This window comes from Dipteris shenzhenensis, chromosome 24, assembly GCF_047967505.1.
Source record: "Dipteris shenzhenensis isolate YYH24624 ecotype China chromosome 24, Dip_SZ_1.0, whole genome shotgun sequence".
In the NCBI taxonomy this organism is placed as follows: domain Eukaryota; kingdom Viridiplantae; phylum Streptophyta; class Polypodiopsida; order Gleicheniales; family Dipteridaceae; genus Dipteris; species Dipteris shenzhenensis.
In genome coordinates this window covers 8,421,585-8,442,517 of record NC_141619.1, presented here as the reverse complement: position 1 = coordinate 8,442,517, position 20,933 = coordinate 8,421,585, and the positions used below count along the sequence as shown (strand labels likewise).

The 20,933-nt window shown below is 43.6% G+C and overlaps 1 protein-coding gene across 4 annotated transcripts in view; it reads right to left on the bottom strand.

Moving 5' to 3' along the window:
- The window catches only part of LOC147886165 (P-loop containing nucleoside triphosphate hydrolases superfamily protein), a 132,774-nt gene that overhangs the window by 98,791 nt on the left and 13,050 nt on the right, over positions 1–20,933 (bottom strand). For all 4 annotated transcript variants that reach the window (XR_015543304.1, XM_087395448.1, XM_087395449.1 and 1 more), the window contains exons 7-9: positions 14,884–14,952; positions 14,701–14,753; positions 14,342–14,501 (exon numbers count right to left, since the gene is read on the bottom strand). Coding sequence is in view for 3 of the 4 variants with exons in the window: in XM_087395448.1 (XP_087251574.1) it covers positions 14,342–14,501; positions 14,701–14,753; positions 14,884–14,952 (282 nt within the window). In the remaining variant the exon portion in view is untranslated. The remainder of the gene's footprint in view (positions 1–14,341; positions 14,502–14,700; positions 14,754–14,883; positions 14,953–20,933) is intronic.

Sequence of the window (20,933 nt, the reverse complement as noted above, 5' to 3'; positions counted from 1 at the left end):
CTTTACTCTGCCATGGCAGCCACAACCCCTGCTCCCTTCGACACGACGTACTGTAGGTATAAAATTCAACCTCCCCCGACGCCGACCAAGCCGCAAGAGCAGATTTACCATCTCCAGCAAGAGGTACGAGACCTGAGGTCCCAGCTCACCCAAGCCCTAGCTCGTATTGTAGCTTTGGAAGGCCCAGGGAAGCAGGAGATTATTGCAGCAGCCGTACAAACATGTAAATCTGAGCCCCCAACACCACAACTGATTTCCACGGTTAGAGAGCTCATCCAGGTGAAAGTGACAGCTGAACCCAAGGTTGACATCCAAACAGAGATCCAAGAACATCACCTTCGGAAAGACAATGCTATGAAGATTCGAATAGGGGGAATACCAGATTGGCAGCATGAGAATGACACTTTCCATGAGGTAATCGAAAGAATCAAGGCAGTAGTCCCAGCTATTGACTGGTCAGCAAGCCCAACTGATGACAAGAATGATGATGAAGAAGACTCTTCCCCAGTTTATTTATCACCCAGGAATGGACACGCGGTCATCACCTTCAATTCGAAGATACTCAGGAAGAGGATTCTACGACAATCCTATAAGCTGAAGGGGACAAAGATATGGATTGCTGAGGAGCTTACAAGAACCCAATTGAAGGACAAAGCTACCGAGCTTGCTAAGGTTCGGGCAGCCAGGGAAGCAGGAAAATGGGCAGTCTATCGTGACGGTCTTGCAGTGATTAGAGAATTTAAGACAAAACCTAAAGACCCTCAGTCTTAAACTGATGTAATGGCCACCCCATAGCCTAGTACCTAGTTTTATGTTCTATGTGTTTTTAGGTTCTATGTTTTTTTGGAGGAACCTAATGATACTCCCACGGAGGTTGCCTATGGCCCTCTCTGTACTGATGTATAAGCAGGTCTCTTTTGTCCCATAGACCTTTTAGGTCTCCAGTGGACATTAATAAACTTTCTTTCTTTCTTTCTTTCTTTCTACAAATTTGGACCATTGAAGAATAGGCTCTTTTCCTGTTTGTGATAAGGACCACCACATTAAAGCATCCTTTTGTAGATGCAATGTGGCAAGAGCAAGCTTCTCGTGATCGGTCTTATCTTGATGGGCAAAATATAGCTCAAAATGGCGAATCCAATTGAGGATTTAATCCACCTCTCTTGCTCCATCATACTGTGGGAACTCTATTCTCTCTCGGGGTTGGAATTTAGCTCTCTTTGAGGGGATACCCCAAAATTCAGCACTCTCTTAGTCCCTAATTTTGTCATAATGGACTGTTTAATCATATGGCTAAGCTGAGAAACCAGCTTATCAACGGGAGACTCCTCTCTCCCTCTTGCACCTGGATTATAATCCATGTGTACGGGATTTTGAGTTAAAGGTGTAAACTTAGCCCCTTGCTCTTGGATAAACTCGTTTCTCCCTTCATTTCTGAAGGAAAACTCCCTATCAAGAGATTCTTGAAGGAGAGATGAAGGTAATTCTATATGTGGGTTATAATACTCAATATGTGTAAAACTCTCATCTACATCATCCTCTTCAGGAGGAGGTGATGGTGTTCTCTCCCTATCTCCTTCTGGTAGCGGAGGAAAAAGGACAAGTTCATTATTAAATATCCCTTCCCCTTCCATTCTTTCCTTTTAGTAATACAAGAGAGAAAATGACTTGCTGCAATTTTTTATTTTACAGCAAAAGTCAAGTGTTGTAGAGTTGGTGGTACTTATCCGACTCCCGCCTCGTTTGTGTTAAGAAAACACTTAAAATGACCTCTTCTTCCTTCTCTTTTAAGCTTTTCTTCTTGTGTGTCTGCTGTAAACTGGTGCGCTCCATTTACACTACTTATTCTGAGTGGATTGGAGCTCTTGATACTGTTGGGATATCTCAAGGTGTGTGCCTCAGGCACACCTTGGTTTCTATGTGTGAGTGCTAGAGGCACAGTTAGGTGCCCATAAGCACAGTTAGGTGGTGGTAGAAGCCACATAGGATGATTGAGAGAATCTAGGAGCAAATTGAGGAGATGATTGTGGAGCTCTGAAGTCATCAGTGATGTCAGTGAGCATGTAAGAGGTGCCTACATAAGGACCTCACTCTTCTTCATTCTATATGCAAGTATTATGAGTTTGTGTTCACTCTATGCTTTCCTTTCAGTTTACCAACATGGTATCAGAGCCCTTTGATCCCCCTTGAGCCCATTTTTGCCACATCATCATCTTCTTCTCCATCTTCTTCTTCACCATTTCTTCCCCTTCTTCCCAAATCTTGCTAAAGCCTATTCTCCCTCAGTTCTCCGCCATTCTCCAAGCCCTTCTTGCTGGAGATACCTCTCAAAGGGGCGAACCTTTGGCTGCAAGGAATTAAAGTATCTTCATCGCTGCAAGTCGCCATTTCGCGCAGATCGTCGAACCTGTCTTCCACGATTTCTCTGAGACTGCTCCATGTTTCTCTAATTCCTTTCAGAGGGAGCTTCTCCATACCTTGAGCTATCCTGTGCTGAAATCTGAGCAGCAATGGCTGCATATTCAAGGTGAAAACAGAGAAAAACCAGTCGAAATTGAAGAAGCAAGCTATGGCGATCTGACGCGGATTTGCGCCCCTCCTCCTCAGTGGACCTTCTGTGGTATATGAGCTTTCTTTTGCCTCAGAAAGCCCCTTTTTCTTTGCTTTGGAGAGTGAGATACAAGCCCTCCAAGTTCAGTCCTTTGTTTTTGACAGTTTTGACAAGGTTTTGAAAGTGATGCTACATTAGATGCTACTTTAACATTTCTGAGTTTTTGAAGTTTTGAAAAGCATTAGTACAACTGTGGCTACAACTTTCTTTTAAGTTGCTATACCTGGTTTTGATTGGAAAGCTTTCATTTAGCCACCTCTGTGAAGCATATAAGTGAAAGCATCATTGATTGAAATTTGGTCACAAGACTTTGCTACATTAAATGCTTATATTTTGAAGCATTTCAGTTGTTATTCTAGCCTTGTAAGAGAGAAGACACTGCCCAATTCCTGGGTTAGACTCTCTCATGGCTTGCTTATGCAAAATATGTAAAAAGCCAAAACATAAACCATATGGTTCCAAAAAGGAAGCAACTTCAAAGACAAAAAATGCCAATCTACTTTCAGTTGATGTGCCTCCACAAGATGAGGCATCTTTGAAGATTATGCTTTTTAAATCATCTCTATGTATGCTCCAGATCTCTCTTTTTATGTTGAGTCAAGGTACTCAGCCTGGATAGTCCTCCGAAATGAATGAAATAAACTATTGTGTTTTGTAAACACCTCTGGTCACCATATGATGTAGGCCATGTGTATGTGTTTTGCTCCATGGTACCTCCTGCAGACATTGTGTGCATGTACATGCAGGGGAGATAACCATTGGAAGGTCTTTTGTATCCCTTTTGTTTACCTTACACCCATGGGAACCCTTGCTACCTTGAGATCCTAGCCATTGATAGATCCATGACCACCATGAGATGGCATGAGGCACCTTGTGCTAGCTGTATCCTTGACATAGCCTGAGGCATTCCCTTGAAGGGGGGTTTGTTGGGATATCTCAAGGTGTATGCCTCAGGCACACCTTGGTTTCTATGTGTGAGTACTAGAGGCACAGTTAGGTGCCCATAAGCACAGTTAGGTGGTGGTAGAAGCCACATAGGATGATTGAGAGAATCTAGGAGCAGATTGAGGAGATGATTGTGGAGCTCTGAAGTCATCAGTGATGTCAGTGAGCATGTAAGAGGTGCCTACATAAGGACCTCACTCTTCTTCATTCTATATGCAAGTATTCTGAGTTTGTGTTCACTCTATGCTTTCCTTTCAGTTTACCAACAGATACCATTATAGGGTGTACTTGATGGGTGGATCACCCCCTTAAAATCTTGTTCCAATTCGACTTTTCGTTGGGGAGAACGGGAGGGGTCTCTTTTTCCCACGGTTTAAGGACTTTAAGTGTCTGTTCGCACGGGGAGGGGAGTCACCCGTTAGGACACCCCGTTCCCCGTCCAAAGACCCAAAAAATCAGAGAAAGTCCTTACCTCAGGGCTTCCCAATTTGTGGCTTCCAGATGTGCGGCCCTGTTTCGCACAGGGTCCTTGCAGAGGACTGTTTCGCGCACGGTGCCTGGCAGAGGTCTCCTTCGCGCGTAAATTTTAAACGTGCAGTTCCGCACCCATGTTGTGTCGCGTACGACCTTGCAGGCCTTTGCTTCCCATGCGCTTTCTTCCGCCCGCAACTCCCTACGCGTGGCCTTCTTGCTGTTCTCTTTGCCTACGCCTTGCGTGCAGTCTTCCGTGCGCGTCGCCGCCTTCTGCAACCCTCTTCCACACAGCCTACTAGTACGCTCGCACTTGCTATCCGTACCTCCGTCCCGCACACTCTTTTGTCCCGATCGTGGATTGTCACAACTCTGATACCAAATGTGAAGAACCGGCCTTCTCTAGAATGCAAATGTGTGCAATGCATGCAGAATTTGAATGTTGATTGGCCCTCCAATGGGGAAGAGTGCCCTCGTGAGAGTACTTGTTTCTATTTTCAACCTACATGCAAGGTGTGAGGGATGGCGGATGAATGCAATGTGAATGAAGATGCTACGTGAGATTCACAATGAAAAGGTGATACCCTTTCATTAATGTCCCTTGAGATCACTCAAGTTCCATCTTCCCATTTACACCTACCCTTAGCCTATGACCCATGCATCTATCATTCAATGCACCTTAATGCACCCTTCCCTTCCTATTGCCCCTAGGACCTAGACACGTGTGTGCACATTTTTATTAATAAAATAAGTATCACATGTCCAAATTCAATGCCGTCTAAAGCAGTGACTCCAGCTCGACTAGTCCTATCTACTCAGATGATCCACGCCATAACAAAAACAAATCAGTCGGTGTCCATCATAAATACAAATACGTGTTACACCATTGGCGTATAATATATAATAATGTTTTAATGTCTACTAATCATGGATTAGTGATTTCTCTTGTCATGGCAGGTCGAACCTCAATAGAATGTGCTCTGGTCACTCTCTATCTCACATGTGGTCTTTGTGTCGCCCTCTCGGTGGCACCGTGTCGACGCTCTCTGCTAATCCAAGCTGCCCTCATATCAGTAGTTCCCCCTCCTCTACTCATGTTCTGGAGCTGACTCAAATGTATAGAAGTCTGTGACACGTCGTTGTGCTCGGTCAGCCTCTGTATCCTATGGCCTAGTTGCCTCCTGTTGCTCTTTGATCTATCATAGTAGTGTTTCCATGTGTCAGATAAGAAAGTCAAAGGTATAATCTCTAGAGCCATCTCTTTCTATGCTAAAGCCACCGTTTTGTTCCAAACTAAATCCAAATCTCCCAATGTGACCAGGATTAGGAAAAGCAATTCTTCTTTCTTTTTTCTTTATCTTTTCTGTTTTCTTTTTGGCTGGCATTCATGCTGTCCTTAGTACTATGGACTAGCTGAGCTCGCTAAAGGACACTCACACTGTAAATCAAGGCTGGAAAACTTGGGGCTGGAAAGGTTGCTGCTGAATTGACTCCTCATTGGACAAGATAAGCATAACGCATGTGGAAACAAAGAATTTGAGGGTAGCCAAAAGAGCCTTGCTAGAGTCCTCAACTAAAATGAACTAAGGTGAGGAAGCTCAAATGTTTTCATGCCTAGTAGCTGAACATCAATAATGCAGCCAAGGGCCAAGCTCAAGAGCATATACCTAGATGAATCCAGGAACATTCCCAAACTCATCCTCTAAAAACACAACATAGTGCAGTTTCAATCTCATGATAGTCACTCACAAGGTTGAAAACCATAAACTCCATCATGCATAGCAGGGACTAGCTACTATGACATCCCCACTGACATCATCAGCGCCCAACAGCGGGTGTAGACCATAGTATAAAAATATGCTCTCACACATACAAATCCACACACCCACACATACTTGAGCATCCATTTATACAAAGTCTTCGTACTGAGTTTCTGTCGGCACTCCGGAGGTGAAGGGCAGACTCAGCCATGATGAAGGCTCGCACTAAAGGAGAAGGCTAATCAAAAGGTAGTCCAAAATCTCTTCATTCAAGCTACAACTGCTTGTGAAGTTTTAGTCTCTCCCCAACGAGCATCTAAATCTAAATCTAGCTGATAGGGCAACGCACCATGTAAGATAGAAAGAATTATCACAATACCAGCAGGTCGCAACTTGGACGAAAACTTCACAAGGTGAAATCTGCATGTCCGCTAATACGGCAGAAGCATATACCTAGATAAATCCAGGAACATTCCCAAACTCATCCTCTAAAAACACAACATAGTGCAGTTTCAATCTCATGATAGTCACTCACAAGGTTGAAAACCATAAACTCCATCATGCATAGCAGGGACTAGCTACTATGACATCCCCACTGACGTCATCAGCGCCCAACAGTGGGTGTAGACCATAGTATAAAAATATGCTCTCACACATACAAATCCACACACCCACACATACTTGAGCATCCATTTATACAAAGTCTTCGTACTGAGTTTCTGTCGGCACTCCGGAGGTGAAGGGCATGTTGGGTCTCTACCATGGGTCTTTCCGACTGATAGGCATATTTAACAATAGCTAGGATGCCTATTTCTTGACAATCCCTGTCTAAAAACTGTAGTTCAATTTCCATAAATGGGTTAGGAGTTAGTAGTTACTCCAGGGAGCATTCCATACTACTAGAGTCCACTGTGGCTGTAAAAGCCGCTCTGTACTCAGCTTCACAGCTAGAAGTAGCAACTGTACTCTGTCTCTTACTGAACCAAGAAACACATGAAGTACCAAGCATAAAACAATTGCCACTAGAAAATGGCAAGCAAATAAACAATCATAGAAAATGAAAGCAAGCGTGGAAATAAATTAATTATGTGACACACGAGAGTCAGAACAACCAGCCCAATCACTATCAGTGAACCCATGCATGACAAGTGAAGTAGAAGGCCTAAATGTTGAGTGCCTTTAAGATATCTGAAAACACGCTTCACGGCATGCCAATGGTGCATAGATGGGCTGTGCATATATCTGCTCAACTGTGAGACAGCATATTGTAGATCAGGTCTCGTATGACATAGGTAAATCAAACAACCAACTGCCTACCGATAGAGAGTGACATCACATGTACCGCTGCCATCCTCAGAAGAGAAGTGAAAACCAGTCTCTAATGATGTGGATACTAGCTTGCAATCCTCAAACTGAAAACGCTACAAAAGCTGTCCAATGTACTTGGATTGTGACATCAAAATGCCCCCCTCACTGCTAGCAAATTGAATGCCCAGATAGTAGTGCAGAAGACCAAGATCAGACACAGCAAACGTCTGCTGCAAATCAATTTTAAAATCTGCAATTTGCTGAGCATGTGTCCCAGTTACAAGCATATCATCCACATAAAGGACTAAAATCAGCAAATCTGTCCCACGCTTGCGGATGTAAAGGGTAGCTTCGGTAGGGCTGTTCTGAAAGCCAAGTGTGAGCAAATGAGAATGAATTCTCGAATACCAAGCCCGAGGTGCCTGCTTCAATCCATAGAGGGCCTTTTTCAAGCGGCATACCTTGCTTTCAGAACCTTAAACCTCAAAGCCAAGAGGTTGGGAAACATAGGCCTCTTCCTGCAAATGCCCATGAAGGAAAGCTGTCTTAATATCAAGCTGATGTATCTGCCAATGAAAGTGGGCAGCAAAGACAATAACAATGTGAATGGTAGTGATCCTAGAAGTGGGAGCAAAAGTCTCCTCAAAGTCAATGCCATGCTGTTGAGCATAGCCCTTAGCAACAAGATGGGCTTTGTAACGGTCCACTGAACCATCAGCTTTCCGTTTGATCTTGTAAACCTACTACCAATGGCATTCTTGCCATAAGGCAAATCACACAACTCCCAAGTGTCATTCTAATGGATAGAATCCAATTCAACTTGCATGGCCTTCATCCAACAATCATTCTGAAAGGCATCTTGATGACATAATGGCTCTTCATTGCATGCTGTAGCAACCAAAGCATAAGCAACAAAACTAGCATGCTCTTTCCGGACAGCTGCTCTCGTACGGGCTGGCAGAGGAGTGTCTTGTTTGCTGTCTTTTAATGTGTCAAGGAGCCAACGGGGTACCTTTTTAGGCTCCTGAATTTCTGCTCTTTCCTAGTCAAGAGCCCTGTGCAAATTATCATAATCAACGATAGGCACATCAGGCTGAATTTCTGCATGCACATGTGGCTGTAAATGACCAACAGATGGAGAAGCGATAACCTTAGACGGAACATCCCGAGCATCGGATGGAAACAAAGGCATCAAGCTGTCAAATATGTCTCGGGCATCAACAATGCGCTGTTTTTGACAGTCCAGCAAAGGCATAGTGGAAGATTCATCAAACACAACATCCCGACTGACAAAACACTTGCCCGTGCGGGGCTGATGTAGCTTATAGCCCCTGCTCTCTGAACTATACCCAAGAAAAATGCATTTAACAACTTTATCATCCAACTTAGTGCATCTCTGTGAAGGCACGTGAGCATAAGCTAAGCATCCAAAAGTCCTCATGTGGGAAATGCGAGGCTTACGACCCGTCCAAGCCTCATAAGGTGTAATAGTCTGCAATGCCTTTGTAGGACATCTATTCAAGATGTAATTTGCACACATGACCGCATCCAACCACAACTTATTAGGGAAATGTTTGCCTTTCAACATGCATCTAGCCATTTCCATCGTTGATCTATTCTTCCGCTCAACCACGGGATTCTGTTGAGGAGTATAAGGCACCGTGCATCGATGATTAATGCCACAGGAAGCCAAAAAAACAACAAACTCCTTCGACATGTATTCGCCCCCCCTATCTGTATTAATGTGAGCAACGTGCAGCCCGCTCTCATTCTCAGCCAAGGCAATAAAGTGCTTGAAGCATGAAGAAACATCAGACTTGGATTTCAATGCAAAAATCCAAGTATACCTGGTGAAATCATCAATAAAAGTAACAAATAGTAGAATCCCCTAAGAGCTGCAACCCTCATGGGTCCACAAACATCACTATGAACCAGATAAAGCTTACATGAAGCACCAACTCTCCCATCCTTGGGAAACGCAGCACGGTACATCTTACCAAGTAAGCATGGTTCACAAACATGTTTGGTAGGCATATGCATTTTGGAAAGATCCACAACCATATCTTCCTTAAATAACTTCACCAGGGCTCCAAAATCGAGGTGTCCAAACCTCTCATGCCACAAATGAGTATCTGCCATGGTAGAATCAATAGCAAAGGCATGTGCATCGGCAAGTGCAGCATCATCACCTGAACATCTGTCATAAGCATCAAGTTTGTAAAGACCGCTAGACAATGTGCCAGTCAAAACCAAGATAGAAGCATGTGTAACATCATACACTGCACACCTACACCATCAAAAATAACCTGAAAGCCACATGTAGCAATGGCTGAAATAGAAATGAGATTCTTACGAATGCCTAGAACATAAAGCACATGCTCTAGAGTGACAGAGGTAGAAGTAAGAGCAACTTGCCCAATACCTTTCACGGTATATGATGCATTATTGGCACATGTGACACTGCCCCCCTTAGATGAAAGCTCCAATGAGCTGAATAACTTCCTACAGGAAGTGATGTGCTTGCTAGCACCACTATCAAAGAACCACGCATCACGAATATCTGAAACTACCATACAAGCATCATGAACATCAAGATTATACTGACATGTAACCAAGAAAGCCCAATGGTGGTCTTGTGCGAAATTAGTGGACTCATGTTCATCTTCTGCACTAGAAGAACCAGATACTGCAAGACCAGACTCTTTCTTTTTCTTTTCAGATGCTATGCACTTCCTGCATTCAAAAATATCATGCCCAAGTTTCTTGCAATAGTTACATCTCTTCTTCTTTTTGTTATCCCCTGAAGAAGAGGCACCATGTGAATGATCAGCCTGCGGAGATTAGGCAACCCTCGCCTCATTCCGCACCTGATACAAAGCTGCAAGCTGATCCCATGCTTGCTTAGCTGTCTTGCAAGACCGAATATGAGGGATAATAACCCGTTTCACTGAAAGAGCAATCAAGGCATGTGCTTTGGCATCACGACCATCCCACTGAATTTGCTCCTGTGAAGGAGGCAAAGTACCTAGAGCAGGAGGTGCAGAAGTCCTGGCTGTAGCAGTAGAACCATCACCTGAAGAAGTAGAGGCTGCAGGTGTAGCACCTGTAACAGTGCGTGTAGGCCTGGCCTCAGAACCTGAAACAATATGCCATAGATTCTTGGCAACCAAAACATGTCTCATCATGTATGACCATATGGGGTAATTGGTGCCGTCAAGCTTGTCATCGGCCCCAATCAGCTCAAACAAATCATCTTTGCCACCATACATGGTGCTGAAATACAAGGCAAATGCACCAACTGGAAAAGCAAATGAGAGAAAGGCAACCTCTCAGAATCAAGTGCCAAAAAACTGCCCAAGCTTCAAAGCTTATGTCTACAAAAGAATTTGCTGTCCCAAGGTATACCAGTTGCAATAAAAAACCCCAAAGGCAACACGAAGCCCTCCAAGGCAACACGAGGCCTTTCCAAAATGCAAATGAAGCAGAAATTGAAAAAACACCAATGCAAACAACGGCTTACCCAATGATGTACAGTAGTGACAGCAGGCTCTGAAAGCGATGAAAATCAGAATTAGAGCAAAGGAAGTGCTCCCACGAGGAGGAGAACACGTAGAAATGGAGTGAAAGAGATCCAATGGAGAGAAGCTCGCAGCCCAAGGCAAAGGGATGCCAAATGAGGAGGGAAGGGCTCAAAGAGAAGTCTCCGGATCAATTCAGCAGCTCCAAATGGCTCCAAACACCGGCAACGGTGGTCAATATGGCCCTTGCCCTTAAAGGGGACCCCTCAAGGGCCATATTGACAATGTTTATTGAGATTAATTTGTTTGTCAATATGGCCCTTGAGGGGTCCCCTTTAGGGGCAAGGGCCATATTGACAAGGGTACTGACATTGCTCCCTCAAAACATTGCTTTTGCACTGATTGTGAGTGGTTTGGCAGTGCTTTGACACTGTTTTCTGACTGCTTGATTTTGTCAGTGCTTTTGTGACTGGTTTAGCAATGCTTAAGCAGTGGGTTTAGATTTTTGTTTGCTTTCCGTCTACTTTTGGACTTCTTTGCATATACTTTGCATGGGTTGTGCAAGTGCATCATGTGCTTTGTGACGGTTTTCAGGGAGTGCTTTGTATATTTATTGGTAGTGCTTTGTTCTTGCATTGTCTGTGCATGACTACATGATTACTAAATGTGTTCTTGCATTAGTTTGCACGTGTTTTTTCCAATATCCATTTGAAATTTGGCATGTTCTGTGGATGCAGTCTTTGTTGATAATTCACAGGTAGGATCATCAGACAAGCCTGGAGTACTTGCACGTGCACAGGCATTTACTGCTGAGCCTGCACCTTTCTTGGGCAACACAGCCCATGAGAAGACTCCTGGCCTCAACCCAGGGCCTGAGCCCTTGAGGCAGCTCCGAAATGCTGAGAAACCTAAAAAATGCACTCCAAGGCAGCCCTGTACTGCAGTAAATGCTTGCTGATGCAGTGTACGGATTTCTGACGCAATTATACGGAATTTTCTGACGCAAATGTACGGAATTTTTTAACGCAATTTTTTGCAATGTCCGTACAGCTGTATGGATTTTCTGACAGGTCCGTATGGCTGTACGGATTTTTTGACAGGTCCATACAGTTAGGTTTTTGCTGCAGAAATTGCTCAGATTTGCTCCAAAATGCGTCTCCTTCACGGTAGCTGCTCCAAAATGCGATCTTCTTGCGTCAGAATGAGGTTTTTCGCGACAGAAGTGCTTGGAAAGGTCTCAAACACTCGTGGGAGTGTGAAAACCAGCAAGACCAGCAAGAATGAGGGCACCAGAGGCTGCCAAACAGCTTGGGAATGCTGTCAATGGCTGAGGGAATGGATTCCCGACCTGCTCTGATAACACTATTGGGTGTTGGAAGCAATGGAAGCTCAAAAATGGAAGCACAATGGAGAAAAACAAGATGCTGTAATAGATTGCTGCAAAACTGAAGTGTGGAGGCTCAAGGAAGAGCCAACATAACAAAACCCTAGGACTAACTGCCCCAACTGAACTAAGTGTCCTAACTGACCTAGATGGTACATAAACTAACTGTACCAATAGTCCTAACTGACTATAACTAGGCCTACAAGGCTCATACCAAGGTATAAGTGGCATCTATGGATAGCCCATGAGATAGCCTACAAACTCCAGCTTGAATGTGAGGGGATGTCTACCTTCTTTAATAACCCCCTCCAAAGTTCATGGACACTAGGCAACATGGCTTTGAAGCAGTAGCTTAGCCATTTAGAGACATCTGTCAAAGTAGTCTCACAAGTAGCTCCAATAAATCCTGGCTTTTTTGGAGTTTTGTGAAACTTCCAAGCAGCACAAACAAAAGGGATTCTTGGGTGACACAATCCAATATTTAGTATAAGACTAGGGAAGGGTGCATGCACAATGAAAAGATATGCCTAGAAATTGCCAAAGGCACAACTAACCAAAAGCGACTGTAAGGAAAGTGAAGCAGCAATGGGCAATGGTGGATAGATAGGCAGAAGATGGAGATGGCCAATGGAGAGAAGTTGCAGAAAACACGCAATCAGGAGTGTTAGAGAATAGAACAGAGAGTAACAGCGGAAGCTAGCCTCAGAGTAGAGGTACGGAGCCCAAGAACTCACATAGTGGTATCTTCAAATCCAAACTTCTTTCCTTAATGCGTACTATGCATAGATATGTAGTAATTAAATGGACAATGCACAATCGAGAGATGTAGAACCAAAAAATATATTTCCATCCAATGTAGACACCATATAGAAGCTATGTTTAGTGTGCCACCCTCTATCAGCTGAGTGCTGACATGGCCAGTGCTCTCCTAGAGCTTGTGTAGGCCTCGGATGTTTGCCCCACAAACACACCTTCTGACTGATCCTCCTGAACAGTGTCTCGTAAGGCAGTGCTTTGCTGTGGATGCTTGACCTCCTTGCTGCTCCATGGACAGCCAATGGTGAGGCACAAGTTCCTCCCTTGATCCTGTCTTCCTTGCTGCTTGTGAGGGCAGCTAATGGTGAAGACCCTTGAGCTATTTGTATGCTGCACTCAGACTCTTCTCTTGCTGCACCACATCCTCCTAGATGGCACTTGAAGCTGGCTGGATTGCTCCCAAAGCTCCTCAACAAATGGATGGATAATGAGTCCTAAGGGCTGCCTTTTATAGGCCCAAATGGCCCCAAAATTGACTGACTGAACTGAACTGACCCAGCCAGTCTACAAACCTGACCTGGTCAGCCATTTGCTGACCAGCCTAGCCATGTGACAGCCTGCCACTGGCCCAAGGTGATTATTGCTCTGTCCCTGGTGTATCCCAGGCTTCTTGCTGGCCCAGACTCCACGCAAACTGGTCACCCTATGTGCTCCAGGCATCCTGCCTTGCTGCTGAACCCTGCTGCACATGCCACAGCTATGTTCCATGCATCCGTACTGCTCTAGACTATGGCACCATGTGTAGTGCATCCCCGCAGCCTGTTCCAGCTCCAGTCGCAACTGTTCCAGGTCCCCGACGTCATCAGCCCCCAACAATGAGGCACACCATTGCATAAACATATGCTCTCTGAAAGTAAGGGGCAGACTCAGTCTCTAACATAGTTGCAAGCAACGTTTCCAAGGTGCAAAAGTTTGCATTTTGCAAACGTTTGCTTGCTGGTCCTGTTTGAAACAAACATGGACACTTTACAGACCTATATTTTTAAATAGATGCATTTAGTATTTCAACTCCAGGCTACTAAAATTCAAACATCCTCGTAAAAAAACACCACTACTACCAAACTGCATGTGAGGGCTAAAGCCTACAGGCTGCAGGTCATCAGTCATGCTCAAGTGGCATTGCCTCATGGCCTTCATCACCCTCATCCCCTCCATTGTTTGAAGGTGAAGCGTGCCCAAAAAAATAACTAGTTTGCAAACCCAATTTTAGCAAACATTGCAAAGCATGCAAACATGTTTGTTAACTATGGTCAGCACTTGAGGAGAAGGCTGAGTCCAAATCATCTTTGTCTGGGTTCACAATCTTTAACAGGGCCTTTCAAGGGATCAAGATGAGACTTATACTGAAGACCTAAACTAACAAATCCCATTTACAAAAAACAAGGGCTGCACATTTTTACAGTAAGAAGTAAAAGGCCTTCACCATGGACGTTTTAGCATCGAGATAACAAACCCTTCATTGAAAATCCCAAATATTATCTCCACACCCACCCTACTTGAATACCATAGCATTTTTATCATAGCTCACCTCAAATTCTACTTTTGGCTTGATAATAAAGTTTTTGTCCACAATCCTTTGATCACCCCATGCAAGATAATACCTAATTCCACACTGACGCATTCTGATCCAATCATTGGTCTTTGCATACTCTGTGGCCAAGGGTGGTCTGAGATGCATCTCAATAGATCTGTACAAACCAAAATGGATCAAAACCACCTCACTCTTTAACTACCCTTCTTGAGCATGCTAGGTAAAAGCATAAGCTGTCATAACAAAAAATCTTCATTTGGCAAGCAGAACATGAGTACACAGCTATTTCTTTTATTTTCTTTTGCGTGGGAGGGGGATTTCTCCTAACTTCAAAATCTATATCTTGATTGCCTTACTGTTCATGCCGTGTTTCTGAAACAGTGACTGAATCCATGGGTTTCTTCAGTAACTGGAGCCAGAATAGAACCCGTCATCATACAATAAGAAAAACTTGGCTTCCCCCTTGTTTGAAAGCTCTCTCTTTTTTAATCATAGTTATCCTTGACTTGGTCAGTGTACTGCACAATAGGGGCACTCACCTGTTTCTCCATTTTCAGAATGTAATATGGCTCTCGCAGGGATGATTTAAAGCTGTTACTGATTCTGATCTGTCAAAAAACAAGGAGCAAAAAGTGCACTGTGTAAAATTTCAAAGGTTACGAGAGAGCTAGTATTGATTGCATCATCAGATGCAATAGTGCTCATGGTATGACATTTTTCATATAAGAACAGCCCTCACATAACATATGCAAGCACGGAGAGCAGTTTAACCTGTCTCAGTCGTCAAAACATCATCTTAGTCACAGAATTTCCATGAGGTGCCAATGGAAGCCTCAGCATTTACTCTATAAAGTCCTGCTTAAAAATTTTAAAAAATTGAAGGATATTGAAACATTTAGTCTATTACAAGAATGTGTTTGCCCGTAGTAATTACTTACCAAAAGAAGCGCAAAATTTCCAATTTCAAACCAAAATCAAAGAAGCATGACTCTCAATACGGAATTCAGTGAATTTCATGATCAAGAACTGGTTTGAAGATGTGCTTTCTGCTTTTACTACAAGGATGCATTTCCTCAAAATAACTTGCTTTTAAAAGAAACATGACAGCACATGTAAAGGTCAGCCAATTCCACCATTGAAACATAGTTTGAACTCAAGTTACATTCACGCAACACCTTCATCTCTTGTAACCTGTAAAATGCAAAATGAAAATCAACTCTGACTTCACTGATAAACATAAGTCTCCTATTAAGAAATGGCACGATCTTCTGGACAGAAGGCTGAAAAAACTATGTCAGCATTGAAATCTCTAGAACTCTCTAGGTCAGCATGTATTTCCTATATAAAGTGGGTAGGATGCCAGAAGTGCAATGCCCCCAACCGTCACACAAAAGTAAAAAGGGATCTCAAAGTCATCACAACAGCCTCGACATGGGAAAATTATGATGAATAGATCCTCCACACTCTATTTTTGGGAGCTGTGAATCGTCCTAATTGAGGAAGAAAATAACACACTCTCTTTTTGGGAGCTGTGAATCATCCCTATGGCAATGTCCAAGCTCTAAAAGCTGTCAGCAACTCAATAACTCGATCCAATCAAGCAATTCACAACGCCAGCTTGAGGACCCACCTCAACTCAACCCAGCCATAGTTCCACTAGCACAACCACAGGACCAATGCACGCTGACTTGAAGAGAGCCTTCTCCCAGCCGCTCAGGTAGGGATGATCTTTTTACCGCAGCATCGACTCCACTGTTTGAGGGGTGCACATTCTCTGTTCTACGTGCCTCCCTTGAGTTACTAAACTTGCAGACCATCTGGAGCAATGCAAGTTTGAATGCATTACTCAAGTCAACCTAAGCAGCTCGAGCAGACTAAAAAGCAGCACTGGCTACCAAAGGTTGGCAATTCTGAGATCAATTTCAGCAGGGCAATGTGGCATGACCTCGATACTAGCAGCATCAGCTGCTGTGTGCTGTCAAAATGCTATAGGTGACCTTGATTCGTGCCAGCAAAGAGCAATTTGCTGCGCAACAATTGGCAAGCAACAGGACTGGCAAATCACGGTTTGTGGCTGATTGTATGCAGTGGAGTGTATCAGTTATCTCTTTAAAAAACGGTGTGTTGAAAGGATTTGGCACATACAAATGTGCTAGAAATGGAGCGCTGAGGCTGTGGTTGTTGAGCACTGAAGTTGCTTACTGTTTGACGCTATGCTGGTTAGCAAAGAAAATTACAGCGTACAACAGTATGTTGTGGCTGGCATTAGCTTTGCAATTACCTAGGGCAGGTGTTGCCCATCACTAAGATACAAGCATGGCTTGTTGAACACAGATCATGCAGACGACAATTTTAACATGGCTCTTTCTCACTTCTATATTGTTGGATGATGGATCATTATTTTTACTTGAGATCTCTTTACTGACCACACGTGTGTATTCTTCTATGTGAGTTCTTGTGACAGGAGTTCACATCCCGGCCGGGCATCTTCTGCCACCATGTGCACATCTTCATCATCGGCAGTTCACGGTACTCTCTTTACATGGCTGATCACCATGCATTGATATCTCCAGTATAGCACTTGTCACCTTTAGGGTGACCCTTTCTGGACATCGGAGCTCTTATTGCCTTCAGCGCGACCAGTCACCTTCAACGTGCCTCTATCACCTTCAGTGTGATCAACCATCTTCAGTACGGTCTTGGTTTGCCATCCCCAGCATGGCCTATGTTTACCATCTTCAGTATGGTCTTTTGTTACCGTCTTCAGCACGGTCTCTCTCTTTGCCATCTTCAGCATGGCCATGGATCTTCAGTATCCATCATAGTCACATCCAGTGACAGGATGTCAGAAGCTAGTGCATGGGGGGTGGACTTCACACCAGTGAAGTTACGAGTTGAACGACTATCTTACTGATCACCCTCCACCTTACCAACATGCCGTATGAGACTGATGACGCTTCGCACATCCACAAGGGTTCTCCATATCCGATTGTTCTACTCCTAACACCTCCAATGGCTTTGGGGGTGAGCCTTGGTGTGTTAGGCTATGATGCTTAGTCCATGAGGACAGATCTAGATCACATAGTCTTGTGAGTTGGAAGTGATCTCAAAACCCAATCCATGAGTAACTAGTCTCTAGGGCTTTCCAAGAGCTAAAAGATGGTTCAAGTTTGGTAGAATTTTGAGTTGTCTAAAGCTAGATCTAAGCCGTTTAAGTTCTAGGATTGATCGAGTCCTAAGCCCCTAGATTAATTAATTATTGTGTATGGGTAGAGTGGTATACAATACAAAGTTAAATTATTAAAAGTTATTTTCTTTTCTTGCTTTTCTGGGATTTAATCTTTATTCTTTGCTTTTCTGCTTTTGGCTTTTTCTTTCCAAGCTTTCCCTATTCTTGTAAAAGCTTTTTCTATTCCTAACCCTAGCTTTTGAGTTTGCTTTTTCTCCCCTAGCTCTTCTATAAATTAAGGGCCAGGCTTCTTCTCGGTTTCATTTAGAGCTTGAGCTCCTACTCCTCCCTAACCTTGCACTTCAGCCTCTCCTGCTGTCCATCGCCTATCTCTCAGCCTTCTCCTAATGCCCATCCATCCCTACCTCTCCTGCTTCTCTCATGTTGTCCATGCCTATCTCTCAGCCTGCTCCTGCTACCCATCCATCGCCTATTTCACCCGCTCCTCCTGTTGTTGCACATCACCTATTCCTCCCCACTCTCTTGCGGTTGTTCCTTGCACTAGTTCCAGCCATCCTCTTGCCGATTTTTCATGCCGTCTCTTGACCCTTCTTGAGAGCCCTACCTCTTTATTGTGCATAAATCTTGATCAAACGTGTATTCGATTCCGACCAGCTGCTTCTTTATTTTCAGAATCTGAGTTTTCTGTGTTTAAGGGACAAGGAGGACCAAGACCATTTCTATGGTTGTCTCCACCTGGTACCGGGCCAGGGGCTTCCAGTAGTTACTTTCTTGGATGATTCTCAGTGATATGCACATCTAAGTCCCAATTTGAAAAGGAAGACCATTGTAATAGTCCTATATTTAGGTCTTGGTCTAGAACTCTGGATTTCCCGGAGGAGGTTTTGTCCAAAGATCTGTCCTACCATTGTAGTGAGGCTAAGCATCATTGAATATTTAAAAAATACAACTAGGTTTACCCAATTGGGGGGAGCAGCCTCATTCTCACCCAGTGGGGTGCCACTGTACTTGTCTCTATCTATGTTATCTTATGTTGCTATGTGGATGTATGTGGTATGAATGCATTTAAAGTTGTGGTATTTTTATGTGGAATTATAAAAGTTCTGAAATTCTAGGTTTATTAAGTTATTCGATTGGAAATCATGCTTCCATGTAAGCACGACTTTGACAACAAGCTTTCTTTGGCAGTGTGTGCATGCTTCATATTGGAAGCTTTCCTAAAAGCTGGGAGTAGGTCGCAGATTAGTCTGTTGTTAATCATTACTTAGGCTGTGCCAAAAGTACATGCATGCTCATGCAAAATGGCCTAAAGATTGCATGCATGATTATAAAATTGAATGTATGTGCATGCAAGGCCAGATGATAAAGTGTGGCTTGCATGTTAGGCTGTGCATTGAAAAGTATAGGGTACTTCACTTTTATGCAAAGTGTGCAAAGTGAAGCACCTACTTTGCATTAAGGAAAAAGGAAAGTTACTTTGTGTAAAGAGTGGTTAACCTTTCATACATGTAAAAGCCAATAGCGTTTTCCATGCATTAGAGCCTAGATTGCAATATATCTAGGAGGAGTGGCAGCCCACACTCTTCATCGGCCCCCCCCTTGCTGCAGTTCAGTCATTTTCATCAGGCTTTCATAAGCTTCGAATGCCAGCATATGCTGCCACCGGTTCAACTCCACTTGCACCAGCTATAGGGCACATAGTTGCCTAGTTCTTTGCTCCAAGCATAGCACCTTTTACAGCCTACTCCCTTGAGGCGATTTGATAACAGAATCGTCAGCAAGCACTTCAGCCCCTGTATAGGGGTGAGTCTTCTATATAATCTTGATTGGGCAATCCACACCTAAAGACTAGTGCAAGCTGTTGCTATCATAAGTTTCATTCTTCGCTGGACCTGGAAGGCTGCTTTTCAAGCAATGTTCAACTCATTCATCTTGAGTTGATGGTAATGGAAGTTTGTGCAAGTAATATAACTCCAACTTTGGATCACTCCTTGATTGAGATTGAAGCTGAAATCATTTCGAAGAGGAAGCATCAGGCTCCTCATATAATTCTGAGAAAGATTGGTCGTCTGCAAAAGGAGGTGAGAGCTTCGTTAGCTTATATGGTTCATTCTACATGTGGCAGGCAACGGTCGGTTGGAGAGTGACAATGGGTCTGAAAAGGCGTACACTCGTTGGTTAAACAACGAGAATCCTTTGGATGATGCGACTCCGAAGGGATGGTCTACCCCACCTAGATGTTGGACAGTATTAGCAACTCACAATCTTGGGTCTCATGATGTTAAGTCTAATAATAATAACGTGGACTCGAATCCTAAACCCATGAGTGGGTAGTTCTCTAAGTTTATCATACCACCCGTGAAAAAGAAATATACATATTCGTATCTTTGTACTACAAAAGAGTTTACTTCAGTATTAAAACATTTTTTGAATTGTTTATTGTTCAATAACTTGTGTTGTCATTCCACACGACCAGTTGCCTATCAATCTCTTCCGGAGATACTCAGGGAATTCTCCGAAGAATACTTCTGAAGCTGCTCCAAGCTTTCAGAATTCGAGATGGGAGTGAGGCTATGCCTCCTCTGCAAGATCAAAAAGCTTCCGGAGGAACGTAAAATGCAAGTAGTAAGTCATCTCAGAGGAAGTGCAAGGAGGATCCAGTGGATTGATGCAACCATTTCAGTGGATTGGACTAAGATGGATAATATGCCTATTTCTTGTTCCACTTGGATGAGAGCCTTCTCGGGTTTGGGCATTCCATTTCAAGTTATTGCTTTGCCACGATCACACGAGGATGCCTTGGCTTTTGAAGTCTAGATGGGAGGCAAGCTGTCTAGATCTTCTAAGGATGTTCTTTTGGACACTGGTTTCCAGCTTATCAGGGTCATTGGTATTGTAGGATTCTCAGTGGTACCTAGACCGAGATGAAGCTATATCTCTCTCTCTCAAATGAAGCTATCTCTCTCAGGGAAGAAATGCAATGAACGGAATTGTCAAATGAATTGGACGGAAATTCTCTCTCTCATGAAATGAACGGAAATGTCTCTCTCAACGGAAGTGAACTTGCTCGAAGAACATTCAAGAGAAACTCTCAATCTCTCAATCACTCTCACTCTCTCAAGAATCGCAATGCCTCAGTGGAAGGCAAGGGAGCTCTGATACCATGACAAAATATGAAGAGGGGAGAGGAGAAAAGTGGAGATGAGGAGAGAGGGCACAACTAGAGAGCACACCACAAATGACTAACTGTACACTAGATTTAGTTGAAAATATAGAATATATACAAACCCATTTAGGGTTAGGGTTATGGTTAGGGCATCTAACCCTTTCCTTTATAGCACTCTATTGGGTTAGTGCTATGCACATATGATCACATGATGGTGCTATGCACACATGATC